Below are 27,947 nucleotides of genomic sequence, written 5' to 3'. Positions count from 1 at the left end.
GCCAAGCACTTTGATTGCATTGTTTGTATAGCTCACGAGTTCGACATTGCATTTTTGAAGAGGTTTGTTTTTGAAATATTTCTCGTAGCATTGTTTTCCAATAATGGTTAGCGGTGATCCTGTATCCACTTCGAAACGCATTGTAATGTTATCTACGGTAAGATCTATCCACCATTTCGGAACGATGTTGTTTAACGAAATTACCGTACACACTTCATTTTGGCTTTGCTTTTTCATGCAAACTTTTGCTAAATGCCCTTTCTTCCGACAGAAGTTGCAAATCGTATTGATATGCTTGCATTTGTTTGCCACATGTTTTGCATCACCGCATCGATATCAGGTTACGTTCTTTGGCAAGCTTTTGTTTGCTTTTGCTTCTTTGTGGTTATGTTTTTCATTACGTTTCTGAACTGCATGTACATCTTGTGATGGACCACCATTTTCTATTTCAGCACTGCTTTTTTTTATAGCTCCATGCCAACAGCTATGTCTCTCGCTTCCTCTAACGTAAGGTTCCGCTTTTCAAGGAAACGATTACGGATATCGTTCCTCTTCAAACCAAATACTAATTGGTTTCGCAATGCGGTTGACAAATACTGCCCGAAATTGCATGTTGTGGCAATTTTTCGCAATGCCACTAAATATTCGTCCACACTTTCTTCTACTGAATGAGCATCTTTGTCACCTTGACGTCGGCATTTGAACCTGAAATTTTCGCTAATTTCCAATGGTTCTGGATGGAAATATTCTTCCAGCGTAGCAATCACCTCTTTGTACTCGCATTCCCGTGGTCGTTTCGGAGCTATTTTGTCGCACAGCACATCGTATGCTTCACCTCCCATGTGGTGAAGAAGAAGATTTCGCTTGACCCTTACATCCTTTATAGCGTATATCTCAAACGCTGTTTCGATTCTTTCCACCCATCGACTCCATTTGCATTTTGCCTTATCAAAGGCGTCGAATGCGAAATTTGCATGAGTGATGGTGCGGGGGGCCTCAGCAGTATTGTTGTTATTTGTAGCATTTGCAGCATTTGCAGCACTTGTAGTCGGTCGAGGTTCCTCGTCGTTCGCCATACTGCGGGTTTTTACTCCGTCCCTCGTCGCCACTTTGTTATATCTTTCGGGTATATCTAATGAAACACGACCACTCTGCTTGGTTGTTCGTATGCGAGAGAGCGTGCCGCCAAATTCCTCTTTGTATTTTCTTCTTCCTTCTCTTCCATATCTGCCGCCGCGCGTCAACTGTCACAGCGGTTTACACATCGTGGTTGGATACGCACGGTGTGTACGAGGTGTATATAACAGTTTTATTTCTTTTTGATTGGATGGAAACTTCCATTCTTGAATGTTTCTAATTTTTTCTGGGTCAGGTTTGATTCCGTCAGGGGCAATAATGTGTCCAAGAAATTCCGTTTCTCTGCGAAAAAATTCAAATTTGTCTAATTGTATTTTAAGATTGAAATCACTTAACCTCTTAACTCACTTTACTTAACCAAAGGATTTTTGAAACATTGTTGAGGTGATCTTGAAGAATTTTGCCAATTATGATCATCAAGATATACATAGCAGATTGATCCAATATAGTTTGATAAAACGTTATTCATTGCACGATGAAATGTCGCTGAGGCATTTTTCAGGCCAAACGGCATTCTCGTAGATTCAAAATGTCCTAAAGCTGTTAAAAACGCAGTCTTTTTTTAATGGTCAGGGTCCATTTCGATTTGATGAATACCTGATTTTAAATCTAAGGTGGAAAAATATATTGATTTGCCAAGATTATCTAATATTTCTTCTATTTGTGGGATGGGAAATTTATCGTTAATGGTTTTGTCATTGATCTTACGATAGTCAATAACAACGCGCACTTTACATTTTCCTGATGTGTCTTTCTTTTTTGGAACAACCTAAACTGGCGATGAATAAGGGCTAATAGAATGTTGTATGATTCCGTTTTCCAAGAATTCCATGATTTGCCCTTCCTCATCTTTTTTAAAAACTTGTGTACCTATATGATTTTGTGTATACAGGTCTGTTGTAAAGATTTTTTGTTTTATTAAAGATGTAGCTGTAAGTTTCTCTCCAGCCCTAAGTAAAACTGTTTTATTTGTAAATATTGTTTTAAATAATTCATCCCTCTCTAGTATTGACAAATGATATGTGCGGATTATTTCGCTGAGCACTTCATTTGTAACGCTACTCTCTGGATCTAATGGGATTGAGGAAATTGTCTCAAATTTATATACTATTATGATAAATTTTTCTTTGACATCAGGTATTGTTTCTTTCTGTGCTTAAAATTTTGCTTTCGTTTTATTGTTTTCTGGATGAATTAAGCAAAAATTTATGTCATTAATTCATCCTCAAATTCAGATTCTTCGTCATCGGAGTTATTTCAGCATTTAACAGCTGTTTCTTATTTAAAGTAAGTCGATTTTTGGTAGAACCTATTTCCACCAGTTTGGATGGCAAATTCGTGTCAACTGGTTTACGAGGTTTGTAATCCTGTTGCTGAGGCTGTGTGATTTTTGTATTGTTAAATTTCTTTTCTGTTTTTTTTATTATTTCCTTGCCCTGCGGTATGGGAGATGCCTGAGTATTGTTTTGATTGAGTTAATTGAATCTGGTTAAGATTTCTGTTCGATTCATTTAATTTAATTTACATACGCATACGCATATGTATATATGCGTATGCGATATACATTTACATACGCATTTTCGATTGATTTGGGTTCAGCAGCTTGTACATACCCAAAATAGAGTTTCTGCAGCCCACTGACGTATGCAGCTATACTATATTCGTCTACAAATTCGTTTATGGCATCTGTGATATCTCAGCGGATTTTCCTAACGCAATGTACTGAACACGGTAAATCCTGTACGCACAACTTTTATTGTTTGCGACTTAACTCCTTCGCGTTTTTCATCAGACTGACCCACTCCACTCGGTCACAAAATAAATTTAATAATTCTTCTCTTGTCTCACTCTCTCCATATCTCTTCATTCCCTCTCTGTTCCCCCTCAACGTGGTCCGGCGAACAGCAGCAACTCGCTTGCTTCGCTTCTCTGCTCCGTCCGACCACACAAGCCGCCCGCTTGCATTCTACGGTGGGTTTCGCGGAATTCTGGCCGGTGTCGATGAGATCGAACAACAATTGCGGGTGCCGCCGTTCCAGACAATTGTCGCCAAACCAGATGCCACTCGAACAGCCTTCCGTTCGCTCCTCACCCCGCACCTCTATCTCCTTCCTCAGCCCACCCTTCTCACCCGTTCCTTAGACCGCGCATCTCGCTCGTTCCATCGAAATGGAACATCCTCCTGGCCAGGTTGATGCTACGGATCTATAACTAGAAGAAGAGCCAATTTATGAACAGGACGTTTAAACTCACCACTCCTTGATACAAACCGTCTCAAAGCTGAGAGAAAGGCATCAGTTGATAAGTCCTCCACTGCTTCCAAATGGATCGCAATTGTCACCATACACACGAATACACATATGTATCCCTTTATTGCCGTAACACGACGTAATCCGGATTTCAGCATAATTGGCCCAGCAAAGTCAAGCCCAACTCGTTGAAAAGTAGGAGCAGCTGTTACACGGTAGCTAGGAAGATCACCCATCTGTTGTTCCAAAGTAGTTGGCTTGCTTTGGAAACAAGTAATGCATTTATGCAGAACCATTCGAACCGTTGATCGCGCATTGACAACCCAAAATTGCTGACGAAGAATCGCAATCACTCCAGATGGCCCGACGTGCAAATTTTCACGATGAATTGTTGCAATTAAACGATGTGTAATCACATTTCGATTTGGAAGAAGAAGTTGATGCTTGTTTCCAAAAGCCAGATTTGCATTTCTTATACGACCTCCTACCCGCAGTAAATCATCATCCAAAAAAAGGTTAAGGTCGTGATAACGTTGCAACGGTTTGCTATTTTTACGGCCGAAACTACTTCCGGTAGATCCTGATGCTGAATTGCTCTAATTATCCAACGCATCGATTCTCGCAATTCGGCCTTGCGACGCTTTGTGTTTTGTTTGAACCGCACGATGTAAGCAAGTATTCTTTGTGTCTTTCTAAAGGATTCATATTTCTCCAAAATTGGAAGAACTTTCAGCGGTACGATAACATTGCAGATAACCTCGTTGCGCAATTCCGGAATTTCATCATCATTTAGTTCATCGATGCAAACATTCGGTATCTCACAAGTACGTAAAAACTCCGGACCATTCCACCACATCTCATTTGAAACCAGTAGCGACGCTGATTGACCCCTTGATATAACATCCGCAGGGTTTTGATGTGTCCGAACATAACGCCAAATGAATGCTCGGTTCTCGTTGATCTCGGCTACACGATTTCGTACAAAAACATTCAGACGCTCCATCGGCTTTTTCAACCATGCCAGAACTATTTGGCTATCCGACCACAAGTTAATCGTTTCGAAATTAAAATCCTTTAATGCTTCCAGTACTTTTTTCACAAGACGACAAAGCAATAACGCTGCAAGCAGTTCCATTCTAGGAATTGTCACGTTCGATAAAGGGGCAACCCGAGATTTGCTGATCACTAATCTCAATTGCGCATAACCATTCCTCTCTATTGATCTTATATAGACGCAGGCTCCATATGCCTTCAAAGAAGTATCCGCAAATCCATGGATCTCAAAGGAAACTGCATTTGTACTCACTACATGTCGTGGAATTCGAACTTGATTTTCTGTTGGCAATGCTTCCAAAAAATTATCCCATTCCTCTATCAACGGCTCAGAAATTTGATCATCCCAGTCCAACTTTGCTAACCATAGCTTTTGCATCAAAGTCTTTGCCAACACAACTACTGGAGAAATAAGCCCCAATGGGTCAAATATTTTTGCAATGGCAGACAGAACCTCTCGTTTTGTAAGTGTTCTGCCCTTAGACGGTACCTTTGTCAAAAATATAAATTCATCATTCATCGGATTCCACATCAAACCTAACGTTTTGATGATTTCGTTAGCTTAACAATCGCCGATTTTTGTTAGAGCATCCCGATCTTCAAATGGTATCGATTCCAAAAGCTTTTCGTCATTCGCTGACCATTTATGAAGTGTCATACCCGCCTTTCTAAACACCTCAATGAGTTGCTCTTGTGCAGCATGGATAGTCTCGATATCATTTGCCTCAAACAATCCATCGTCGACATAAAAATTCTATTCAATAATGCGACTGGCTAAGGGAAAACCTTCTCGTCCATCTCTCGCTAGCAGTAACAACGTTCGCGTTGCTAGAAAAGGTGCTGCTGCTGTTCCGTAGGTCACCGTGGTAAGCTCAAGCACACGCAGTTGTTCATTCGGCGAAGCTCTCCAGAATATTCGTTGTAGCGGGCTGTCACAGGGATCCACCTTTATCTGTCGAAACATTTTAGATATATCGGCACTTACCACATATCGAGGCATTCTAAAACGCAGCTTGATGGAAAGTAAGTCGTGTTGTACCTCAGGGCCGGTCATCATAACGTCGTTCAAAGACAAGCCGTTTGCTTTCGCCGAAGCATCGAACACCACACGGCACTTCGTATTGTTCTTGGCCGGGTTCAATACAGCATGATGCGGCAGATACCACTTTTTCACGGAACCATCGTCCTCACTTTCATCAACCACTCTACAATGTCCTAACTCCTCGTATTCACTCATAAACGCTTGATATTGTTCACGTAAGGATGGATTTTTCAACAGTTTTGTTTCCAACAAATAAAACCTACGCAGCGCTACACTTCGCGAACAACACAATTGGCTTATCGATTCCCTTAAAGGTAACTGCATAACGTACCTGCCACTGGAATCACGATAATGTGTCTTCACAAAATGTTCTTCACATATCTCGTCTTCCACCTTCACGGAACGCTCACTTGTCACATCTTCAACTTCCCAAAACCTTTGCACTATTGTTTCCAAATTTTCTTTTGTCACCACATTTGTGTACGCCTCACGCTCTTTATGTATTTCCGCAACACGTCCACCTATCACCCATCCGAAATGAGTGTCCGTCATCATGGGAAGTGTTTTTGCCAATTTCACTGAACCAGATACCATTATTTCCGAAAGACAATCCATTCCCAATAAAATGTCCACACAACTGGGATTGTTGAAATATGGATCGGCCAACATCGATTTATCCGGCAAATTCCACTTCGACGTATCGAAATACATAGAGGGTATTCTACCTGTTATTTCACGATACACAAAACATGCCACGTCCATAGCAAAATCACTATACCGAGATTTCACAGTAAAAGTACAGTTTTTCTTCACCGAAGATTCAACGTTGCCAATTGGTAAGTTCCCTTAACCGGTACGTTCACGTTTACCAAATTTACGCCTAATTTCGTTGCAAGCGCTTCAGTCACACAACTGATTTGCGATCCACTGTCCAACATCGCACGACACAACAACACCTCTTTGTTCGGTAATTCCGCGTAAAGCAAGACGGTTTGCAAGAGAACAATACTTCCCGCCGCATCGGTATTGTTCACATGCTGGCTCGCGCTCACTTATTCGGGTTCCCTTGAACCCGGTTCTGAACCGTTGTCCCAATGCAATACCGTGTTGTGTGGTCCGTGGCACCTATTACATTTCAAATGCGATTTTCAACGATTTCGCCAATGTCCCGGTTTTAGGCAAATTAAGCAAAGACGTTTCCATCTAATAAAATTTTCCCGATCCTTTCCATGCAGTCGCATCAGCTTAGAGCACTTGAACGTTTCATGGGCACCCTTACACAATTCACACACAACTACACTGCACACGGTTGTAGCTGCATTCGATCTCATAGGCGTAACACCACTTGAGCTGGGCCCTTTCGAAACAAAACGTCCCCTTTGCCCTGCTGCAACATTTCCTTGGCACCTTTCTAGAACCGACACTCTTTCTTTTAGGAAGCACAAGGTTTTTTCATAACACGAAAGTTCGTTTCTAGGGACATTCGCTTCCCATAGTTTCTTTGTTTCAATATCTAACGCATTCGCTATCAAATGTATCACCATCGCACACGACAGACCGGTAAAGTTTTCACCTAAATACTTTAGATTTTTCACGTGACTTTCAACCGATTCAACCAAACCGCGCAAACCTACATAACTTTCCTCATTCACTTTTTTCAAATTCAAAAGTCCACTAATATGTAAGTCTACCATACGCCGTTTGTTATCATAACGTTCGGATAACAGTTGCCACGCACGTTCATAATTACCGTCGTTTATCGTTTTCTCATCTATTACCTTGGCAGCCTCACCACTCAAGGCCTTTTCAAGATGATACAACTTGATACGCTAATCTTCACTACTTTTGTTAACAATATCTTTGAATATTGTTTTAAACCGCGCCCACTCCTCATACTTGCCACTAAACGAAGGTATTGGCCGAGGAAGCGGAGCATTCACAATCACTGACGAAACGCTAGGAGCAGGTATCAATGCCTTTGGTGAAATGGACTGTGCCGCAAGGGCTTCAGATGCACTTTCTATTTCCATCATCACCTCCTCATCCAATTTCACTGTCTCCTTAAACTTGGCGTCATGCACTTCACTTTCGTCATGTTTTATGATCTCACCATAATGTTTGTTGTGTTCTTCTAAAGCACTATCTGCCTTCTTCCCGAACACTTTGCACTGTATCGCGGTCAGCGCCTTTCCCTCTTCCTTCGCCTGCACAATGTTGTCCCTTATGCGAATCAATTCGCCATACGCAAGGTCACGCATGTGTACATGCGGCCTTACAGCAACAATTACATCCACCCAACCGGGTTGTGCCGCCGGCTTTACGGTTGGAGTGCGAGGCGTCCGAGGCGTTCGAGTCATGATGACGCGATTTTTACCGATATCCAGAGCACAAAGGGTCAATATCCGAAGTTCGAAGGACCAATGTGATATCTCAGCGGATTTTCCTAACGCAATGTACTGAACACGGTAAATCCTGTACGCACAACTTTTATTGGTGACTTAACTCCTTCGCGTTTTTCATCAGACTGACCCATTCCACTCGGTCACAAAATAAATTTCATAATTCCTCTCTTCTCTCACTCTCTCCTTATCTCTTCATTCCCTCTCTGTTCCCCCTCAACGTGGTCCGGCGAACAGCAGCAACTCGCTTGCTTCGCTTTTCTGCTCCGTCCGACCACACAAGCCGCCCGCTTGCATTCTACGGTGGGTTTCGCGGAATTCTGGCCGGTGTCGATGAGATCGAACAACAATTGCGGGTGCCGCCGTTCCAGACAATTGTCGCCAAACCAGATGCCACTCGAACAGCCTTCCGTTCGCTCCTCACCCCGCACCTCTATCTCCTTCCTCAGCCTACCCTTCTCGCACGTTCCTTAGACCGCGCATCTCGCTCGTTCCATTGAAATGGAACAGCATCCCAATCAGTGGCGTATTGAACGGTAAGCAAAGTAAGCAATTGCGGGGGGCCCCGTCAATGAGGGGCCCCGGAATCTTTAGTACATAATCCATAACAGTTGATAGAATATGGCACTGTATTAGCAAGGAGGGCCCCGTGGGTTATGGACGTTGGGGCCCCGCGCTAGACGAACCATAAGCACCCCCCTCCCCCGGCAGCATCAAAATTTAAGTTAAAATGTTACATAATCAAAGACGGATGCCGAGTACCCCCGGTTATCATGTACAAAGGGGCCTCAACAACTCTTACTGCTTAGGGCCTCCGAGACTGTAAACTCGCTACTGATCCCAATGAAGATTGTTATTGGGATTTTGTTTTGCCAATGATTTTATATTGTGAACCAGTTCCTTAGTTTTCTGATAATGCGTTTTTGCATTACCATCCATTTTGTTATGCCAGAGTTGGCAGTTATACGTGGATGGATCTTGTTTATCTCCTAGAGATGTTATCAAAGTTTCTTTCACTTCACTGAACGTTTTTGGGTTGCCGTTTGTACAAATTATTTCTTTAGCATGCCCTTCTATTTTGTTTATAACAGCTGTCACATAAATTTCGAATATTTGTGGTGACACGAGGTTTTCGAACAAAAGAAGAGTTTTTTTGTGCTGTTTCTATCCAACGTGCGAGTTACTTTTTATTGCCATTAAATGTGGGCAACATTTTTATGGGATCAGGGATACGGAATGGATCACCTGATATTGTCACTTCACGAGGAAAAGGATCACTTCGTTGGTGTGCTATTCCCTGGTTTCCATTTGTACTTTGCCATTGCAACTCCTGCTGCGTTAATCTTGCACTGATGTTTTCGATGGCTTAGATCATACGAGCCATCTAATCATTACCACTCTCTTCAGTAGTTTCGGCTTGAGGTTCCATTTTTAGGTACTCAAGTGATAACTGCAAATTTGCAATTGGTATGTGCGAATATTCCTCAGATTTTTTACTGAACACAATTCCACGCACAGAAACTCAACACTAAATACTTACACGGTTGATGTTGAAGTCGTGTTTGGGCGAAGGCCAAGAAAACGATGACGGTGCTCCGTGTGCGTCGTAGCGGGGGGATCCTCAACTCCTCAGCGACGTGGTCCGTGGTGCTTGTGGATGCTTGATGCTCGTAGATCACGATGTACTTTGCGGGATCACTGTTGTACTGTGTTATTAGTTCAGTACTTTCCACTGTTTCTCACTATGACGTCACTTTTCTTTATTGCGTACCCGGCAAATTTATTTATTTATTTATTTTTTATTAAATAATTATATTTTATTTAATTTAAATAATTATGTGTTACTCGGATGAGTTCTAAACTAAAACTAACTCTAACATTCATTCTACCTCGGTTGAAGGTGTATGGTTGTAGGAGCCGTCGGCGTCTGGCTGTTGCCGATGGCGCGCGACCGTGCGAGCTGTCTGCATTTTCGGCCCGGCTGGTGTCCGATGACGCCCGCCCGTGGGAACTAGAAGAGATAGAATGTGCCGCGCTGCAATATGGTATGGCACGACACAATAACCACGGGCTGGTGTCCATTGCCACATAATTATATATATATATATATATATATATATATATATATATATATATATATATATATATATATATATATATATATATATATATATATATATATATATATATATATATATATATATATATATATATTTTTTTTTTGACATGTCGTACTGTTTTCATTAAAATAAGCAACATAAATGAGTTTTCTGTAAGTAATTTAGTGAAAAATCGACCTCAAATCAAGCTTTCTCTTCCGGGTGTGGGTTGACGACAGGTTATGCAATACTTTATACAATATTTTCATCAGCCAAATTCATAAATTTTTTACGATCAAATTATGTAACGAATCGAAATTATTACAGTTATCTTTGCCTTGATATTATAAACTGTTTTGAGGCATCTTTGTTTACCACTACTATAGGAACACAATACGATGACTGTAGGTGCAGTATCGGACAAAAAGATAGGGCTGTGGTGAATTCCGCTCATTTTCACTCAATTTTTGTGATTCTTTTTCAGTTTTCAGTTTTAGTTTTCCTTAATATTTGTGTTGTCTTATATTTAATCCCTAGTACTAATCCCTACAAGGGCATTTGTTTTCAACGCACCGGGTACTTGTTTTACCGCGTTACTTGTGTGAGCGTGTTTTTGTTTTTTTGTTTTACAAGGAGGGGAAATCTTCGAAAGACTTTCGAAAGGAGGGGAAATAACTTGAGTTACAGGCTCACTTCAATTCGAGCACAGATGCACGAACACTTTATTAATATGCACAACACCTTTTGCGTGTGTGTGTGTGTGTGTGTGTGTGTGTGTGTGTGTGTGTGTGTGTGTGTGTGTGTGTGTGTGTGTGTGTGTGTGTGTGTGTGTGTGTGTGTGTGTGTGTGTGTGTGTGTGTGTGTGTGTGTGTGTGTGTGTGTGTGTGTGTGTGTGTGTGTGTGTGTGTGTGTGTGTGTGTGTGTGTGTGTGTGTGTGTGTGTGTGTGTGTGTGTGTGTGTGTTTCAGTGTTTGTTGGTGTATGTGTTTGTTTCACAAGTATGTCGTTTCGGATAGGTTAGTTTGTGTGCTCTTTTACATGATATCACACATTATCAGAATATTTTTGGCGCAATGTGACATCAGGTCAGGCTACGTTTCTTCAGATACAAACCCTCGCACTCGTACTCGCATATCCACCATTATAGGTACAACTAAGCATTCACAAAAATATGTACTTTTTCGTAAAATTTAGGTGTTTCATAGCAAAAATGATCGTGATTGCAAAGATAAAACACATTCCCATTGGTATGTGTTAAAATATTCAAGAATTTACCTTCCTCACACTTTACATCCAAAACCCCATTTGTACCACTACGAATTGCACCATTATTGGTACATTTACCCTATTGACATTTTTGTTGAACTAAGCGAGCCATTGCATGATAATATTGAACTTACAATACGTTTTAAACACGTCTCTGCACGCAATACAACAAAATAGCTACTTTTCTAGACAAAGAAATGATACTACTCGATCAAATAAAAACATTCAATTTGGATTGATGATGTAAGTAACTCATATCGAGATCCTCGTTGTACATAAGCTAATCAATAACTAGTTTTTGATATTTATTCTTCATGCAACTAACCCACCGATTCTTGATAAACATGTGTTTCATTTCAGCTATTCTCAACACTTTGTGCAAAGAGTTTCTTCATGCAAATGTTACCGCTATACTTTATATGATGAACTATGAGTCATACGGACGTAGCACAGCCTCTGCACAATACTTCTTACAGCTGGCGGGGTACCTTGGCATACCGGTAATTTCATGGAATGCTGATAATTCTGGACTGGAAAGGCGAGCTTCACAATCTGCCCTTCAATTGCAACTTGCACCAAGTATAGAGCATCAGGTAAAATATTTAGATCCCTTTAGACGGGCGCGACGCAATCAACAATGCTATCAGGTTTCAACCCAAATTTGATGTAATAAATCCATATCCGTTACGCGATGAAATGAACACGTTTGATAAGTCGTTTGAAGTTCATTTTTTGTGTATTCCTGTTAAACTAAACGATCGTCAAAATAATTAACGACTGCGCGAAATTTCAAATAGGCAAAGACAGGGAAACAACTCGAGCAATATAATTAAACCAATGTTAATTTGTATCGCATAAGCTGTTGACGATTGTTTATCGATAGACGGCATAGCATCAGGCGTTAAAATTAATAAATAAATTCAATTCGTTCCCGATGCTAATGTCAAGCAATTTTGGTTAATTCTTGGACTAATTAGTGGTTAATTTTGAAGAAAAAATAACGGCTTACCATTTCTTTCGCAATGCCTGCTAATGTTTCCGTGCTCTTGGTTTAAGTCTTTCGCGTTATCCTTCTAGCTACGCTCATCCTAGCCGTGTTCAATTTGATCTTGTTCTCCCCGATCTTGCTACCTATATTGCTCTCTCCTTGCCGTAGTGGTAGCAACATGACATACATAACAAGTTTGAGAACGCTTCTCCAGTTTTTGTGTAATAAACAACACTGCAACCGATAAAAATAAATTGATGACAATTAATTTAACATTTAAAGTGAGTACTTTGTGTGAAACGCAAAAGAAATAGTTAAAAATAATAGTGATTAAAAATTCACCAAAGGTGTTAAAGGTTCTCAACAAAGGCATCGCGAACGTATTGAGTTCATTTGTTAATTTTAACGACTTACAGTATCGGACAATAAGATAGGGCCTTTTTTTCTACGCACCATGCACCCGTTGGGACGAGTTTATGTGTGGTTTTTATTTGTTTGTATTTGTGTGTGTGCATGTGTGTATGTGTGTGTATGTTTGTATGTTTTTATGTGTGTGTATGTGTATGTTTGAGTTGTGTGTGTGTTTGTGTCTCAAGTATGTCGTTTCGAATAGATTTGTTAGTAGTTTTTTTGTATTTTGGGTTAGGTTTTTGTTGTAATTAGCAGGACCACCGCCCTCGCGAGCAGTGTTTCTTCGATATATTAACAATCTTACGGTCTTTCTCCGCCGTGGTCTTGTGAGGACGTCCGGGTGACTTGCGCGTTTCGGTTGTCCGAAGCGCGTTTGCTACAAAAGTGCGCGATCGTTCCATAACTAACTCGATCGTTTTGCGCTTAATGTCTGCAGCTGCCATTCGCTTTATGATATGGCGCTGATAATCGGTGCAATGTTTGCTTCCATCCATTGTTACAATAATGGCTTGCTTGGACCGTCAAGAACACACTGGTTAAAAACTTAGACACGGCTAATGCCGTGCTCTGCCTCTTTCTGCCGTTCTGCTTCTATACGCGATGAATTACATCGTTGTCGAGCAGCGAAAAAAGCGTATTGATAAAAACTTTCAATGAGTAAGCGAGTAAGCATCTACCCATTAAAATCGAGAACAGAATACTGCCGCGCTCAAGCAACAAAACGCCCATTGAAAAGAACACCTACGCGCTTGCTCAATGCACGCACAAAGTTTCCTATGCACACACGAGCTTCAACGCAGAGATGCACGCAGGCCTTTCAATGGCGTGCACTGGTGAAACACCTGTGAGGGGCCGTCCATGAATTACGTAACGCTGAAATTGGGATTTTTCGACTCCCTCCCCCCCTATCGTAACAAAACGTAACGTTGGAGGAGACCCCCCTTCCAAAATTACGTAACGCATGATCGAACACCCCCCCCCTTAATTTGGTTTTGCATCAACAAATAAAAAAAAATGGGTTTATATTTTTTTATTTGGTTGCTTTAATAAAGTATGCAGAGTTGTTTTAATTAATGTTTAATTAAAATTAATGTTTAATTAATGAAAGGAAAGTTAGATAAAAAATTTATAATTAAAGAAACGCATAATATATATGTTGAGCATTTTTAGACATCTTGCCAGATTGGCTTCAATTGTTCAGTAATGTTTATGCTGGGAACACTATCTGTTTCGATTACATTGGCATCTTCTTCATTCCATATGGCATCTTCATTATGTATGTGTATTACTTCTTTAAACCTATCATCATTCTTTTGTTCTGAAGTAAGGTTTTTTCCCTTCTCCTTGGCTAGCATGCATTCTCAAATGCTCGTTTAGGAAAACGTATTCCCTATCAAAAGATATAAAGAAATAAAAGTGCAAAACTTACCCAGGTGGGCGATCATTTGTCAGTGACCAGTGATAGGATTGTATTACGTTACGAAACAGAATGTGAACCCCCCCTCTCCCCTATGTAACAAACCGTAACGCTACAGGGAACCCCCTCCCCCCCCCCCTTTGAGCGTTACGTAATTTATGGACGCCCCCTGAGGGAATGCCGAGTTCATTGCTATTGTGCGCGTTTTCATTTCGCACCGGTGTCGTATTCACATTCATGAAACAGCACACCTGCGTTTTCGTACGAGGAGCAAGCGCTGCTGTCGATGCAAACTTTAGCTTTTATCCAAGTGTGAACGCACGCTTTTTCACATGATAACACACATAAACAGAATGCTTTCAACGCAATATGAAACCATGTCAAGCTACGTTTCTTCAGACAAAAACCCGCGCACTCGCAAATACACATTAAAAAGCACACTCTCTTTATACTACTATTACTACTACTACTACTACTACTACTACTACTACTACTACTACTACTACTACTACTACTACTACTACTACTACTACTACTACTACTACTACTACTACTACTACTACACACACACACACACACACACACACACACACACACAAGTAACGTGGTAAAACGGTGCGATGAAAAAAGGCCCTATCTTATTGTCCGACACTGTATCCTAGGTCAAGAGCGTATACGATACAAATTAACATTCGTTTCATTTTACAGTTCCATTTTTCCCTGTTTTTTCCTACATCCAATATCGAGCAGCCGTTAGCTGTTTATAATAACGTTTATTTTAACAAGAATGAACAGTAAATGAACTCGGGAAACCCACTATGAACTATAAACAACTGTCAAAATGTACTCAATCAATCACCATGCCGACTAATACATGTCAAATTAAGACATTTAAACACTCATACATAATGAAAATATTGCAAGATTGCTTTAGTACACCGTTTTAGATGCGCAACTAGTTGAAGCTATGCATCCAAATTGTGCAATCAGAGAAGAACACCATGCATTGTGGATTCATACGGATAGGATAAAAACTGTTCTAAACGTGTGCATTGCGTCGCGATTTGACATAAATTTTTTTTATTTGTTGCATTGATTTTATTTTTTATTTACAGAGCGCTGCTATGCTGAGTATTTTAGAACGATATAAATGGCATCAATTTTCTGTTGTTACATCACAAATTGCTGGTCATGATGATTTTGTTCAAGCTGTCCGTGAGCAAGTTGGTGCTATGGTAAGTATTATTGTTCAGGCATGCTTATGGATAGTGTATTTGAGAAATTAAATTATTAGATTTTTATTCAATTTTTACTTAAAAGATTAGTGATTTCTAGAATCTTGCCTATTAGTACAGACTGCAAAAAAATGTAAAGACCTTTTTTTGCGTTATCGGTTAATTTTTATTCGATATTACCTTGTCAAATTTTTGTTGTTGTCAAAAGATCAAGAAAGTTATAATACTGTGATTTACTATACCATTTTAAAACTTTCCAACTACAATGTCAGCAGGTCTATTCTTTGTTTAAAAATTGGGTGCCATCACGAATGAAACTCGACAAAATAACCGACGGTTAAAAAGACGCGAATTACTCTATTGAAGTATTTTATCGTCAAATTAACAATCGTAGTAGGCGAAGAGTGGTTTGTTTCCCAAATGAGAAGAGGTGTGTCGAGTGTGTGCATTTGTGTATTCATGAATGTGTATTCATGGATTTGCATACTTCAAACGAACAACATACCCGTCTTGGATTCAAGCCCCGTGTGGACCGTGCATCCAAACATAGTCCTTTCTTCAAACGGACTCTCCTGCTCTCCCGCTGTGCAAATTCGAGCAATTTCCTGCGCAGGAAACAGGGTAGAATCTGCGCAGGCTAGCTCAGATTTTGGGCGGTTTCCCGCGCGGGACTTCAGAGAAACCTGTGCTTGGTAGAGCAGTTTTGACGCCCTCTGTCTGGTGGCGAAATGGCGGCAGAGCAAAAAATTAAAAATATTGGTGCCCATTTTTTCCTCCTCTTCCTCTCCTTCCTACACCCTGCCTTGCCTTACTTACGCCTCAGCCCATGCCTTCCGCCATCAGCTTATTGTGTGTTGTGAATACGTTGGTACACATAATTTTAATCGTGTTGTTCGTCGAGCGTTTATTCACCAAAAGAGAAAGAGATCCTGACATTCGCTACGCTCTGCACTTCGCCTGGCTTGCATCACCCCGGTTGATATGCCTTGAAGCTTAGGTTTACATGTGGTGATCGAGGAGCTTAGCTGGGTTAACGCATCCCATAATTATGTCGGTAAAAGTAAGGCTCAGCCCTGCACGTTGCATTGGAGAAGCGTTACATCCCTTAAAATATTCCCAAGCACATTTTTATAACAGTTTTCTCATGCAGGTGTCCGACCTGTACCTGACGTGTACATTATTTGAATACAAAATATTTTAATTTGTGATGAAAAAAAGTTAATAGCTTAACGATTAATCGATTTCTACGAGATTTAATTTTTAAATAACATGTAAATAACAGGTTTAATATTTTTCATTGTTGCACTATGATTTATGAAAAATAGTCTTAAAGAAGGAAGTTCATAAACACCCCAAAAGCTTTCAATTGGAGTAACATTTCCTATGATTAGAAAATATAAAATATTAAAAATATGTTAAAATAAATGATATATATGAAATATAATTATTACTTCTTCTATCAATGTTTCCAGCCATTTTGAATAAAAATTACTTTAGGTGCGAGGGCTCTTTTTTAAAGTGAGGTTAATGAAGTTAAAAATACTTGTATGTATTTCATTATCCTGCTTTATCAATAACTGGGAAAATAAATAAATAATCATTTTTTATAAGTAACCCTTTTTTAAGTAAAAGATTGTTATGATTATAAAACTTGAAGTTGTTACAACCCTAATTGCTGTTAAAAATGATAGCCGAATAGTAATATTATAATTTATTTATACTCATGAATTATCAATGAGTTTTAACTTTATTAGCTATTGCTGTTCTTTTTTAAGTTTGTTAAAAAAATGTTGCTTTTCTAATTACACCTGTTCTCACTTTCCTCTGAATCGTTATCCGGTTGCTATGGATCGCAATCCATGAGAATGGATCGCAATCAACTAGGTCTGAATCGTTTTCAGCTACATTTGGATCGCTCTCAGCTACCTTTGGATTTTGCGGTAGCTCGCGCAAATTTCGTTGCATCGCAACCGTTTCAGTGCAACCGCAACCGATAAATTCAGTGACCTCGGGACTCATTTGCATTCCAAGGAAAGCATTAAATAATTAATACATTCAATTGTAAAATCTAATCATATTTTTTATGTGAAACTTACATACATCACCATTCTTCTTTTTGGCGTAACGACCTTCGTGGTCTTTCAGTCATGTTCCTGCTTTCGAGATTTTGCTGGATATTCCTTATATGCCATGGAGGGACGATCTGGTTGGGAATCTATTGATGCGTAGAAGCCGAAAATCTGTCAAATGTTAAATATTCATTGCCTAAAAATGGGTTTTCAACACAAGTTCTCAATTGGGTTCAAACATAGAACAATATGAAATTGTTTTCAAATCGTCTGTTATGAGGAGAGTCATGAGGTACGCCGAGCGGTCACTAAATAAACTATGTGCCGCAACGAAATTTGCGCGAGCTACTGCAAAATCCAAAGGTAGCTGAGAGCGATCCAAATGTTGCTGAAAACGATCCAAACGCAGCTGAAAACGATTCATACGTAGTTGATTGCGATTCATTCTTATGGATTGCGATCCATAGCAACCGGATAACGATTCAGAGGAAAGTGAGAGCAGGTGTATCATGTAAAAATAAATAATAGGCCCAATTATTAAACACAAGCGGAAATGACACAAGACAAGTGCGTCAAGACAAACGGAAAATAGGTATGCATTTTGAAACCGTTCTTGTGACAAACAAGTTTCGTTAATTTTTTTCTTTCGTTAAAGCTGTGTCAAAGCCTTTGTCGATGTGTCAAAATGTTCAAAATAAAAAATAAAAAACGTAAACAAGTTTATTTAAGACACGATCGTTTATCAAGCTAACAATCCTTGTTAAAAACATCGAAATGATTTTCTCCCACTTCGTAAGTAAGGATAGCAGCAGTAAAGAAAAAACAACCATAGATCTGGCAAAACAGAGCCGACTGCTTCGAAGTGTTTTCGACCCGTTACAGCTTTCTAACCAAGCGTGAGTAAAGCATATGGATGATTTGTGCAAACCGTGTTATACATGCTTCATTTCGTGGTTGTTTATTTCAAAATTAAGACAAATTTTCGTGTGTCGAGGGAAATTTTTCGTTGACATTATGGCGACGATCGAGCCCTCCGAGTCTTTGTTATTCCTAAAAGTGTATGCAGTATTAGATGTGATAATTGCATGTGCCTATGATGTTGGTTGTTGAAGCAGTCACTCACTGAAGAAGTTGGTGGAATCCAATGCTGTTGAACGCAAACCGGGTGCGTGAGCCCTTCATCTTTCGACTACCATCGAAGAACAACAGAGTAAGGAAATAACAACAGCTTCTTAACTCAAAACAGCAACACGTTATCAGTATCTCCAGCATATCGCCATTTGGATATGGCAGTATACATATTTTGGTTTAAAATGATAAAATTTGATTATTTCTGAAATAAAATACTTATATTTTGTCGTGAAAGCAACAGCAGCAACTGTATTGTTGTGTTGTGTCGGTCAAACAATCTGAGATTGGTCCCTTTCCGTGACAAAAAGCTAACGGAAAGCCGTTTGACAATTTTGGATTTACGTTAGTGTTTCATAATATATATCTTGGCAGCGTGCTTGTGAGTTTGTGTTTCGTCAAATTTTATTTTTCCAACACACAACACAAACGGATGTCATAATACAAATCTTTCGATTTTGACAACTTGTCTTCACAATTTGTGTTTAGTGATCAGGCCTAATATTAGGACATGATAATCTATTAATTTGCTTATCCACCGCGGTTAAAACAGGCGTTCAAAAATGTTGCTTGGGTTTTTGATAAACAGGCCTTACGCGTAACGCTAGCGTAACTTAGAGGGCTGAGCCTTACTTTTACCATTCTATCTATGTGGTACAGTATCGGACATTAAGATAGGACCCTGATTTTTTCAACGCACCGTGCACTTGTTTTACCACGTTACTTACCGGTTACCGGTTACCGTTTTGGCATTAAGCGCAAAACGATCGAGTTCGTAATGGAACGATCGCGCACTTTTATCGCAAATGCGCTTCGGACATCCCAAATGTGTTTGGACAACCGAAACGCGCTAGGACAACCGAAACGCGCAAGTCAACCGGACGTCCTCAGAAGACCACGGTGAAAGAAGATCGTAAAATTGTTAATAGATGTGAAACACACTGATCGCGAGGGCGGTGGTCCTGCTTATCACATCAAAAACCTAACCCAAAACACAGAAAAACTACTAACAAATCTATCCGAAACGACATACTTGTGAAACAATCACACACACCAATACATATTTAAACACACACACACACACACACACACACACACACACACACACACACACACACACACACACACACACACACACACACACACACACACACACACACACACACACACACACACACACACACACACACACACACACACACACACACACACACACACACACACACACACACACACACACACACACACACACACACACACACACACACACACACACACACACACACACACACACACACACACACACACACACACACACACACACACACACACACACACACACACACACACACACACACACACACACACACACACACACACACACACACACACACACACACACACACACACACACACACACACACACACACACACACACACACACACACATACACACACATACAAACCACACATAAACCTGTCCCAACGATTGCATGCTGCCCAACGAGTTGAAAAAACTAGGGTCTTATCATTCTGTCCGATACTGTATATTACGAACACTGTTTTTTGTTTATTTTTATAGCGACTTTCAGCCAATTGGACTCATTCGCCTCTTTCAATCGGTTGAACATTTTTATACTTCAAGTCTGACAATCGTTTTTGTAAGCCATTTGTGGCTTTCAAAATACTTTATACCGGGTAGCCTCGGTTTACTTAAAGCTGTCTGTTGATGTTATTTTCTGTTACAATTTTGGTGTTGGTTAGAGTTGTTCATACAGATTAGTGATACGGAGGAATTTTAAAAGTTTACGCTGACAATTGCTATCTGGTGAGAGGATGGTGTCGGTGCTGTGACCCAATTTGCGGGTGATGGGTTCCGCAGAATATCCATGGTATTCGGTTAAGATGTGACGGACGGTGATGCCGACGCCACAGAAACTGCATAGTGGTGGGCTTGATTTTTGTAATAAAAAGGTGTGGGTGAGCCGGGTGTGTCCTATCCGGAGTCGTGATAGGATTCTCTGGTCTTGGTGTGATGGATGGCATTTCCATGGTGGTGTTGTGGTCAGGAAAGAGTGGCCGCTGCTAACCTAATAAATATTTCAGCTATTGGCGATGATGGTTTTGCTCAGGCGAAATCACGGCGTGAAAGAGTGTTATGGCAGCAGGCCGGATTATTACGTCCTGCGTTGGCTAGTCGGTCTGCTATTTCGTTTCCCTGAATAACTGTGTGGCCAGGAATCCAGCAGAATGTGACTTGGTGTGAATTCGGTATATTGCAGAGTTGTTGGATGTTCGGGTCGCGGATAGTTCCAGTGCTTCAAGGACACTTGCATTGTCAGTGAAGATGAAGTTGGGTTTATTTCTGCGTAGGCCTTCGTCAGCAGCAATAACCAGGGCTTTTGTTTCTGCGGTAAAAATTGAAGTATGGTCTGTGTTGTGGACAGACCGCTGCCTCATCCTGAGGGCTCGCCGTTGACAGCAGGGCTGTCATCCGGTGACGTCCTCAGTGAGGATCGCGGCGCGAGAAGGACCAGTCGTCCTCTCCCCGCATTGCGTGTTATTGTGTGGTATTATTTATTATTGTAAACGGTTGAACATATACCAAAGATAGTGATAAAATATACATATTCTGTTTGTGCCGTACACATCGTCTATGTTCATCTGTGCGGACACAACAGTGGCGACGAGGATGGGATCCTCCTCGCGTAGGGGGGGATCCTACAAAGGACCGACGCAGCACGGAGACCACCATCGCGGTTCCACCATCGCGCAACCGCCATCGCGCAGGATGGGCACGCTCGGGCTTGCGCGAAGCCCCAAAGAGGATCCTCACTCCGCTGCAGCACTATCCGGACAAAGCGAGGGGACATTCCGCTTTGGACCGTCGTCACACGGCATCACCGCCGCCCGCTGCAGCGTCATCGGACACACTGGTGCAGTATTGTCGTGTGCGGCATCACGGCCGCCCTTGCTGCACCAGCATCATCGTCGAGCCCGGTGAGCAGGCACAGTGCTGAGGCATATCGGCTGCCCCCTGTCCATCTTCATCGCCGGCGCTCCAGCTGCACAGGTGCATCTCGACGGCGGCACCACTGTCGCCCCTGTGCAGCAACATCGTATGTGTCCCGGGTCACAGTCGTCGTGCGCGGCATCACGGTCGCCCCCTGTGTACCCTCATCATCATCGTCAACGTCATCATCATCCTGCGCGCCCTGCACAGCAGTTCACCGGCAGCGACATCACGGTCGCCCTGTGCAGCGGTTCCGGCTGAGCGGTCCAAGCGCGCGCGGCACCACGGCCGCCCCCTGCTCAGCCGCACAGTGACGCCCCATCGGCAGCAGCATCCGGGAGAGCTGCCTCATCATCATCGGCGTCAGGTGCAACAGCCATCGACAGCGGCAGGATTATCCGCTACTGTTGCACCATCAACAACAACACCAACAACAACAACACCACAGCGGCTGCAACGGAACGAGCGAGCGCAGCACATCGGCTGCCCCCTGTTGCAGCCCGCAACGCTCATCCCGTTCGAGCGTTAGGCACGGAGGCCGTTCAGCACTCTCCCCCGTTTTACACAGCGCCACTTGAGCCGTACGCTTGCCACTCCGGTTTTAAGTACATTAAAACCGCTGCGTTGGCTTAAGCCGTACCGGCTTAATTAAAACGGGGAGATGTTGTGGACAGACCGCTGCCTCATCCTGAGGGCTCGCCGTTGACAGCAGGGCTGTCATCCGGTGACGTCCTCAGTGAGGATCGCGGCGCGAGAAGGACCAGTCGTCCTCTCCCCGCATTGCGTGTTATTGTGTGGTATTATTTATTATTGTAAACGGTTGAACATATACCAAAGATAGTGATAAAATATACATATTCTGTTTGTGCCGTACACATCGTCTATGTTCATCTGTGCGGACACAACAGTCTGGTAGCCGGATGGCGGGATTTTCGATGCTGGAGTAGATTCCACAGCCAGAGGAAACGTTTTGTACTGATACCGTCGGTGTAGATCAGATGAAGGTTATGGTATTTTTGATGAACAAGTACAGCAAAATGACGGTTAGCAATGACGCTACTGCAACCAGCCCGAAGCTGATGTGAAAAAAAAATATCTGAACCAATAGAATCCGTGATAGCTAGTCGACACCTTTCTCCTTCTCTACCCACTTTTATTGTTGCTCGGGAAATGGAAACATTGTTACCACAGTTAGCATATCTGCTATCATTTTTGGTGATTTTAATGCCTTACCTTCTAGGGGGGGGGGGGGGGGGGGTGGGAGATTTTTTCTGCCTATAACATCCACTCGTACCTGTCGCACTAATGGACGAGGTACTATTTTAGAAAGCTTTGCTTTATTGTTGTTCTATAGCGTCTAGTTTTTCTGTTTCCATTCATAAAGGGTACAGTTGGCAGAAAGCCCGCTTCCTGGTAGATCAAAACAGTTGCCCTTGCCATTAAGACTCGACGTAAAGCAATGAAGAGTCTCAAACAATAAAGAAAAAGAAACAATATTTTTTTCTTTACTATAATACCAAGAAACCCATCGGGAGTTAAGAGAAGCCGTCAAATTTGGAAAAAAATCTATAGTGGGGCAAATTAGTTTTTTCATTAACCTTTAAGACAACCACCAAAGTTATATTCCAACAAGTTGCAATTTTATCCGGTAAAAACCACAAATCAACTCCAATCATTCTAAAACCAGGAAATAACATTATTCCACCAACAGAAATACCTGAGGATTAAGCTAGATACTTTTATAATACATCTGCAACACGTAAATTTCCATCTCATTTTCTAACCCATAAATTCATCTTTGAGTCTAGACCCCTTTCACCCATTGACGCTTATGATCAAAATTACAATAGTCTTTTTTCTCTTAATGAGCTTGATTGGGCTCTCAATAAATGCCATGGAATGTCTTCAGGCCCGGACAACATTGGTTATCGAATGCTTCAAAATCTCCCTTATCGGTCTAAAACAGTCCTCCTTCAGATTTACAATAATATTTGGTCTTCTGGGAACATACCGGATGACTGGAAAACCTGTTTCACAATTCCCATTCCAAAACCCAATAAATCACCACATGCAATAGATAGCTACCGCATCATTTCTCACCTAAATTGTATTGGCAAAATCATGGAGAGAATGGTAAATAGAAGACTGACACAAGAATTAGAAGACCGGAACCTCCTTAGTACCAATCAACACGCCTTTAGAGGTGGGAAAGGACAGTACAGACATATTTTGCCGAATTTAATGAACTTTTAGAAACCCACTACCCCAAAGGCCACCACATTGACTATGCAGTATCAGATTTATCAAAAGCTTTTGACAGAACCTGGCGACATACAATTATTGAACAGCTCAATACGTGGGGTTTTGGAGGACGTATAACAACGTACCTTCAAAGCTCGCACATTTAAAGTTTTAATTGGAACTCAATCTTCCCAACCTTTCGGACTCTATAATGACGGACAAGATAGTAGCAGCTGCTGGACGAATAATGGAGAAAAACATCAAGGCCGATGCCCTTATCTAAAGGGCGAACGATTACACAGCTTTGGGCTAGTTGCAATAGTCTCATTGACAACCGTCATTTTGCTGTACTTTGCCAGCAAAAATATCATAACTACCATCTGATCTACACCGACGGAGCAGTACAAAACGGTTCTACTGGGTGTGGAATCTGCTCCAACATCGACAATAGCGCCGGCTATCAGACCATACTTCAATTTTTACCGCAGAAACAAAAGCCCTGGTTATTGCTGCTGACGAAGGCCTACGCAGAGACAAACCCAACGTGATTTTCACTGAAAGTTCAAGTATCCTTCAAGAATTAGAATCTGGAACCATCAGCGACCCGAACATCGAACAACTCTGCAATATACCGAATTCACACCAAGTCACATTCTGCTGGATTCCTGGTCACACAGTTATTCAGGGAAACGAAATAGTAGACCGACTAGCAAACGCAGGACGTAATAATCCGGCCTGCTGCAATAACACTCTTCCACGCCGTGATTTCATTCGCCTTAGCAAAACCATAATCGCCAATAGCTAGAATTTTTATAGGGTTAGCAGCGGCCGCTCTTTCCTGCGAACCATCAAGAGCACAACAGCACCATGACCATCAAAGGCCATCCATCACACCTAGACCAGAGAATCCTATCACCATTTTACAAACATGGCAAACAAAGATTTTAGATTTGAAGTACAGAATTCAGTTAGTTTGTAAAAGATTCGAATAAGGCCAATCGGCTCAAAGTCTCTATAAAAAAGCAAAGATAAAACAAATACATCTTGTCATGGGGCGGTCCCGTAGTACAGTCGTCAACTCGAAAGACTCAATAACATCCCTGTCATGGGTTCAATCCAGGAATGGACCGTCCCACCGTAACAAGGTTTGAATATCCGGCTGCGTGGTAATGAATTAAGTCTGTATAAGCCTGTATATGCCGGCATGTCCGCGTTGGACCTTACGCTAAATAGACAATAATCAGAGCTTCGAAAAAACTGATTCGGAATTCCAATGATTCTGAATGCCGTTGATTCCGAATGACAAAAAGCTTCAATAGAAGCTGAAGAGGAATTTCTTGGGAAATTTGGCTTTATCGTTGCGTTTGCTTGGACACGCCTGCGCAACCGGCTAGACAGTGAAAAGTGATATGGAAACATACATGTAAGCAAGAAAAAATCGCGTCCCTTAGTTAACAGCGGGCAGAATTGATGTCACTCTTTTTTGGTGAAAACTTAATGGATAAAAGTCGCTGATAAAACCTACATACATGCCATTTTAGTATAACAGACGGAATTTAGATCGCAAGTTATGTAGTATGCAGTATGTAGTTATGTACTTATTTTTGCAGTATACATTTATTGTTTACAAAAGAAGATTATGAGAAGATTGTTTTGTTTTCTACAAATAACCGAAAAATCTCCAGTTTTTAATGTTATTGTTACAAGCTAAACTTTAAAAAAATTAACAATTACAAACTCATTACAGGGTTTCCCACGATAGATTGGTTGGTTCCCACGATTTATTGGTGCGTTCCCACGATTTTTTGGTCATTTCCCATAATTTTTTGGTAGCAACCCACGATTTATTGGTCGGTTCCCAAATATTATTGGTCGGTTCCCAAATATTATTGGTCGTTTCCCAAATATTATTGGTCGGTTCCCAAATATTATTGGTCAGTTCCCATAATTTTTTGATTTGTCGCGATATGATGTGTATACTCTAGCTAGAGCTTAATTTAGGGTGGCGTGGGGTGGCGTAGGGTGGTGTGAGGGGGTGTGGGGTGGATGAGGTGATGTGGAGCGGTACGAGGTGGTTTGGTGTGTGGGGTGGGGTGGAAATATGTGGTGTGATATGAGATGAGGTGTGGTGAAGCTCGATGGGATAAGGAGAGATGATGGGAGTCAGAACGGGGCGAGGTGGGGTTGGGTTGGGTTTGGTGGGATAGTGGATGGATGCACCATAGGGGTGTAGTAAGTTGGCATGAGTAGATGTGTTAAGTGGGGTTGTATGTAATGGGTTGATGCGAGATGGGGTGATAGGTGGTAATGGGATGGGGTAAAGTGTGGTGGAATGGGATAGGATGGGGTAGTGCGGGGTGGGACGGTGGGGGGAGGGAAGTAGGGGTCGATGAGCAGAGCTGGGTTGATATGGAATTTGATTGTGTGATTTTTGGTTTGCATGTAAAAATAAAATTATGACATTCAAACTTAACTGTTGGCTTTTTTGGAGCATTTATTGCATTAAATGTTAATGTTTTGTTTAGCATTATTAACATTAACAGTTTGAGCGCTGGCTTTCTGCATTAAAACAGTGCAAGATAAAAGAGCGGTGAGAGCGTTTCGTTGGGTTACGATCGTTTACTCCCTTTCTGATCTTCAGAGACGATGCTTTTTCTGCATTATGTTCTCTCTCTCTCTCTCTCTCTCTCTCTCTCTCTCTCTCTCTCTCTCTCTCTCTCTCTCTTTGATCCCGCTCATATTGTCTGAGACCATTCACAGAGAGTCAAGCAGACCATTCAAGCCGGCGATAGAAATCGATCGCCGTAGCGCCACAGCCATACTAAATGTCACACTAATAAACGCAGCCATACTAAAACATTAAAAACACTAAAAAAACACTACCAAAATAGAATAAAAATCTATAAAATTAAAATTAATGATATCTTCGTTTAGTGATAATTATTTGTAACATCTATTATATTCTCAACATAATTCGTTTATAAGTAGTTTTTTTATATATTAATATTATTTATTTAGAGAGGAGGTGTCTACTTAATCCTCAATTATCTCCGAGTTGGATGATCGCGTTAGATACGGAATGATATTCCGAAAATAACTTTCGCAATCCCGTTGTGAAATTAAGTTTCTTCCGGTTTCTATGAGATCTGTCATCATCGCCTCATCGGTCGGATTCCCTCGTTTCACAATATTTTTCCATTTGCTAAACATATTTTCGATCGGGTTTAGAAATGGAGAATATGGTGGTAGAAATAATACTGTGAACGAGGGATACCTATCCACAATGGCTTTAATTGCCCTAGCATGATGAAAGCTTACGTTGTCCATTATTAATACGCCTTCACAAATGTTTCTCTCCTGCAAATCAATAAACAATTGCTCTAAGAAGCTACCAAAGCTAGACGTATTAAAAGCAAACCTTTGGGACGTATAGGAAATTACTTCGTTTTTGTTGATTGCGCAACAAATAGAAATATTTTTGGACTTTATGTGTGGCACACGCATGACTGCCGGGGTGCCCACTAACGATCGTCCATATCCTGTACGCATTGAAACGTTAAAACCTACCTCATCTATGAAAATAAATTTCTCTTCCGATACTTGACCCTGAAGTAGGTTTAAAAATTGATCTGCATATTGTTTCCGTTTTGTAATAGTCGACTCGCAATTCCTCCTCTCTGGAACTACTGAAGTTCTCTTAAAACTATAATTGAAGCCTTTAATGGCCCTATCAACGGTCGATTTCGAAACATCTATTCCGTAACTAGCACTAAGCCTGTTCTTTAACTGAACTAGTGTAAGTCCGCAATCATCAGCCAGCCAGTTCTGGATTGCCCCACACATTTCTTCGGTAATTTTGGAACCAGTACGGGGCCCTTTCTTCTTTTATAAATTCGTCCATTTGCTTCGTAGTGTTTAATAATATGTTGAATGGTAGACGGTTTTATCCCCATTACAACCGATATATCTTTCTGCGATTTACCGCTCTCGAAAAGAGTGCAAATACGCACACGGTCCTTGTTGCTCGTTAGTGTATTTTTCGCTGAGCCATTTTTCACGTACAGTAGATTTTTTCTAGAAATTGAGATGTTTTGCCTAATGAGTACACACGATAATAAACAATTACTTTTTACAGTTTTACACGTTTTTGTTGTCTATTATTTGTATTTCAACATACTGCAAATATGATTTATTGCTTCCA

At 41.2% G+C, this 27,947-nt stretch overlaps 1 protein-coding gene across 3 annotated transcripts in view; it reads left to right on the top strand.

The window, feature by feature from the left end:
- The window catches only part of LOC120906744 (glutamate receptor ionotropic, NMDA 2B), a 202,191-nt gene that overhangs the window by 167,644 nt on the left and 6,600 nt on the right, over positions 1-27,947 (top strand). For all 3 annotated transcript variants that reach the window (XM_040318656.1, XM_040318654.1, XM_040318655.1), the window contains 2 exons: positions 11,605-11,837; positions 15,176-15,295. In XM_040318656.1, coding sequence (XP_040174590.1) covers positions 11,605-11,837; positions 15,176-15,295 — 353 coding nt within the window. The remainder of the gene's footprint in view (positions 1-11,604; positions 11,838-15,175; positions 15,296-27,947) is intronic.

Source organism: Anopheles arabiensis, chromosome X (genome assembly GCF_016920715.1).
Source record: "Anopheles arabiensis isolate DONGOLA chromosome X, AaraD3, whole genome shotgun sequence".
In the NCBI taxonomy this organism is placed as follows: Eukaryota; Metazoa; Arthropoda; class Insecta; order Diptera; family Culicidae; genus Anopheles; species Anopheles arabiensis.
The sequence above is the reverse complement of the archived record's forward strand: the minus strand, read 5'-3'. Positions and strand labels throughout refer to the sequence as shown.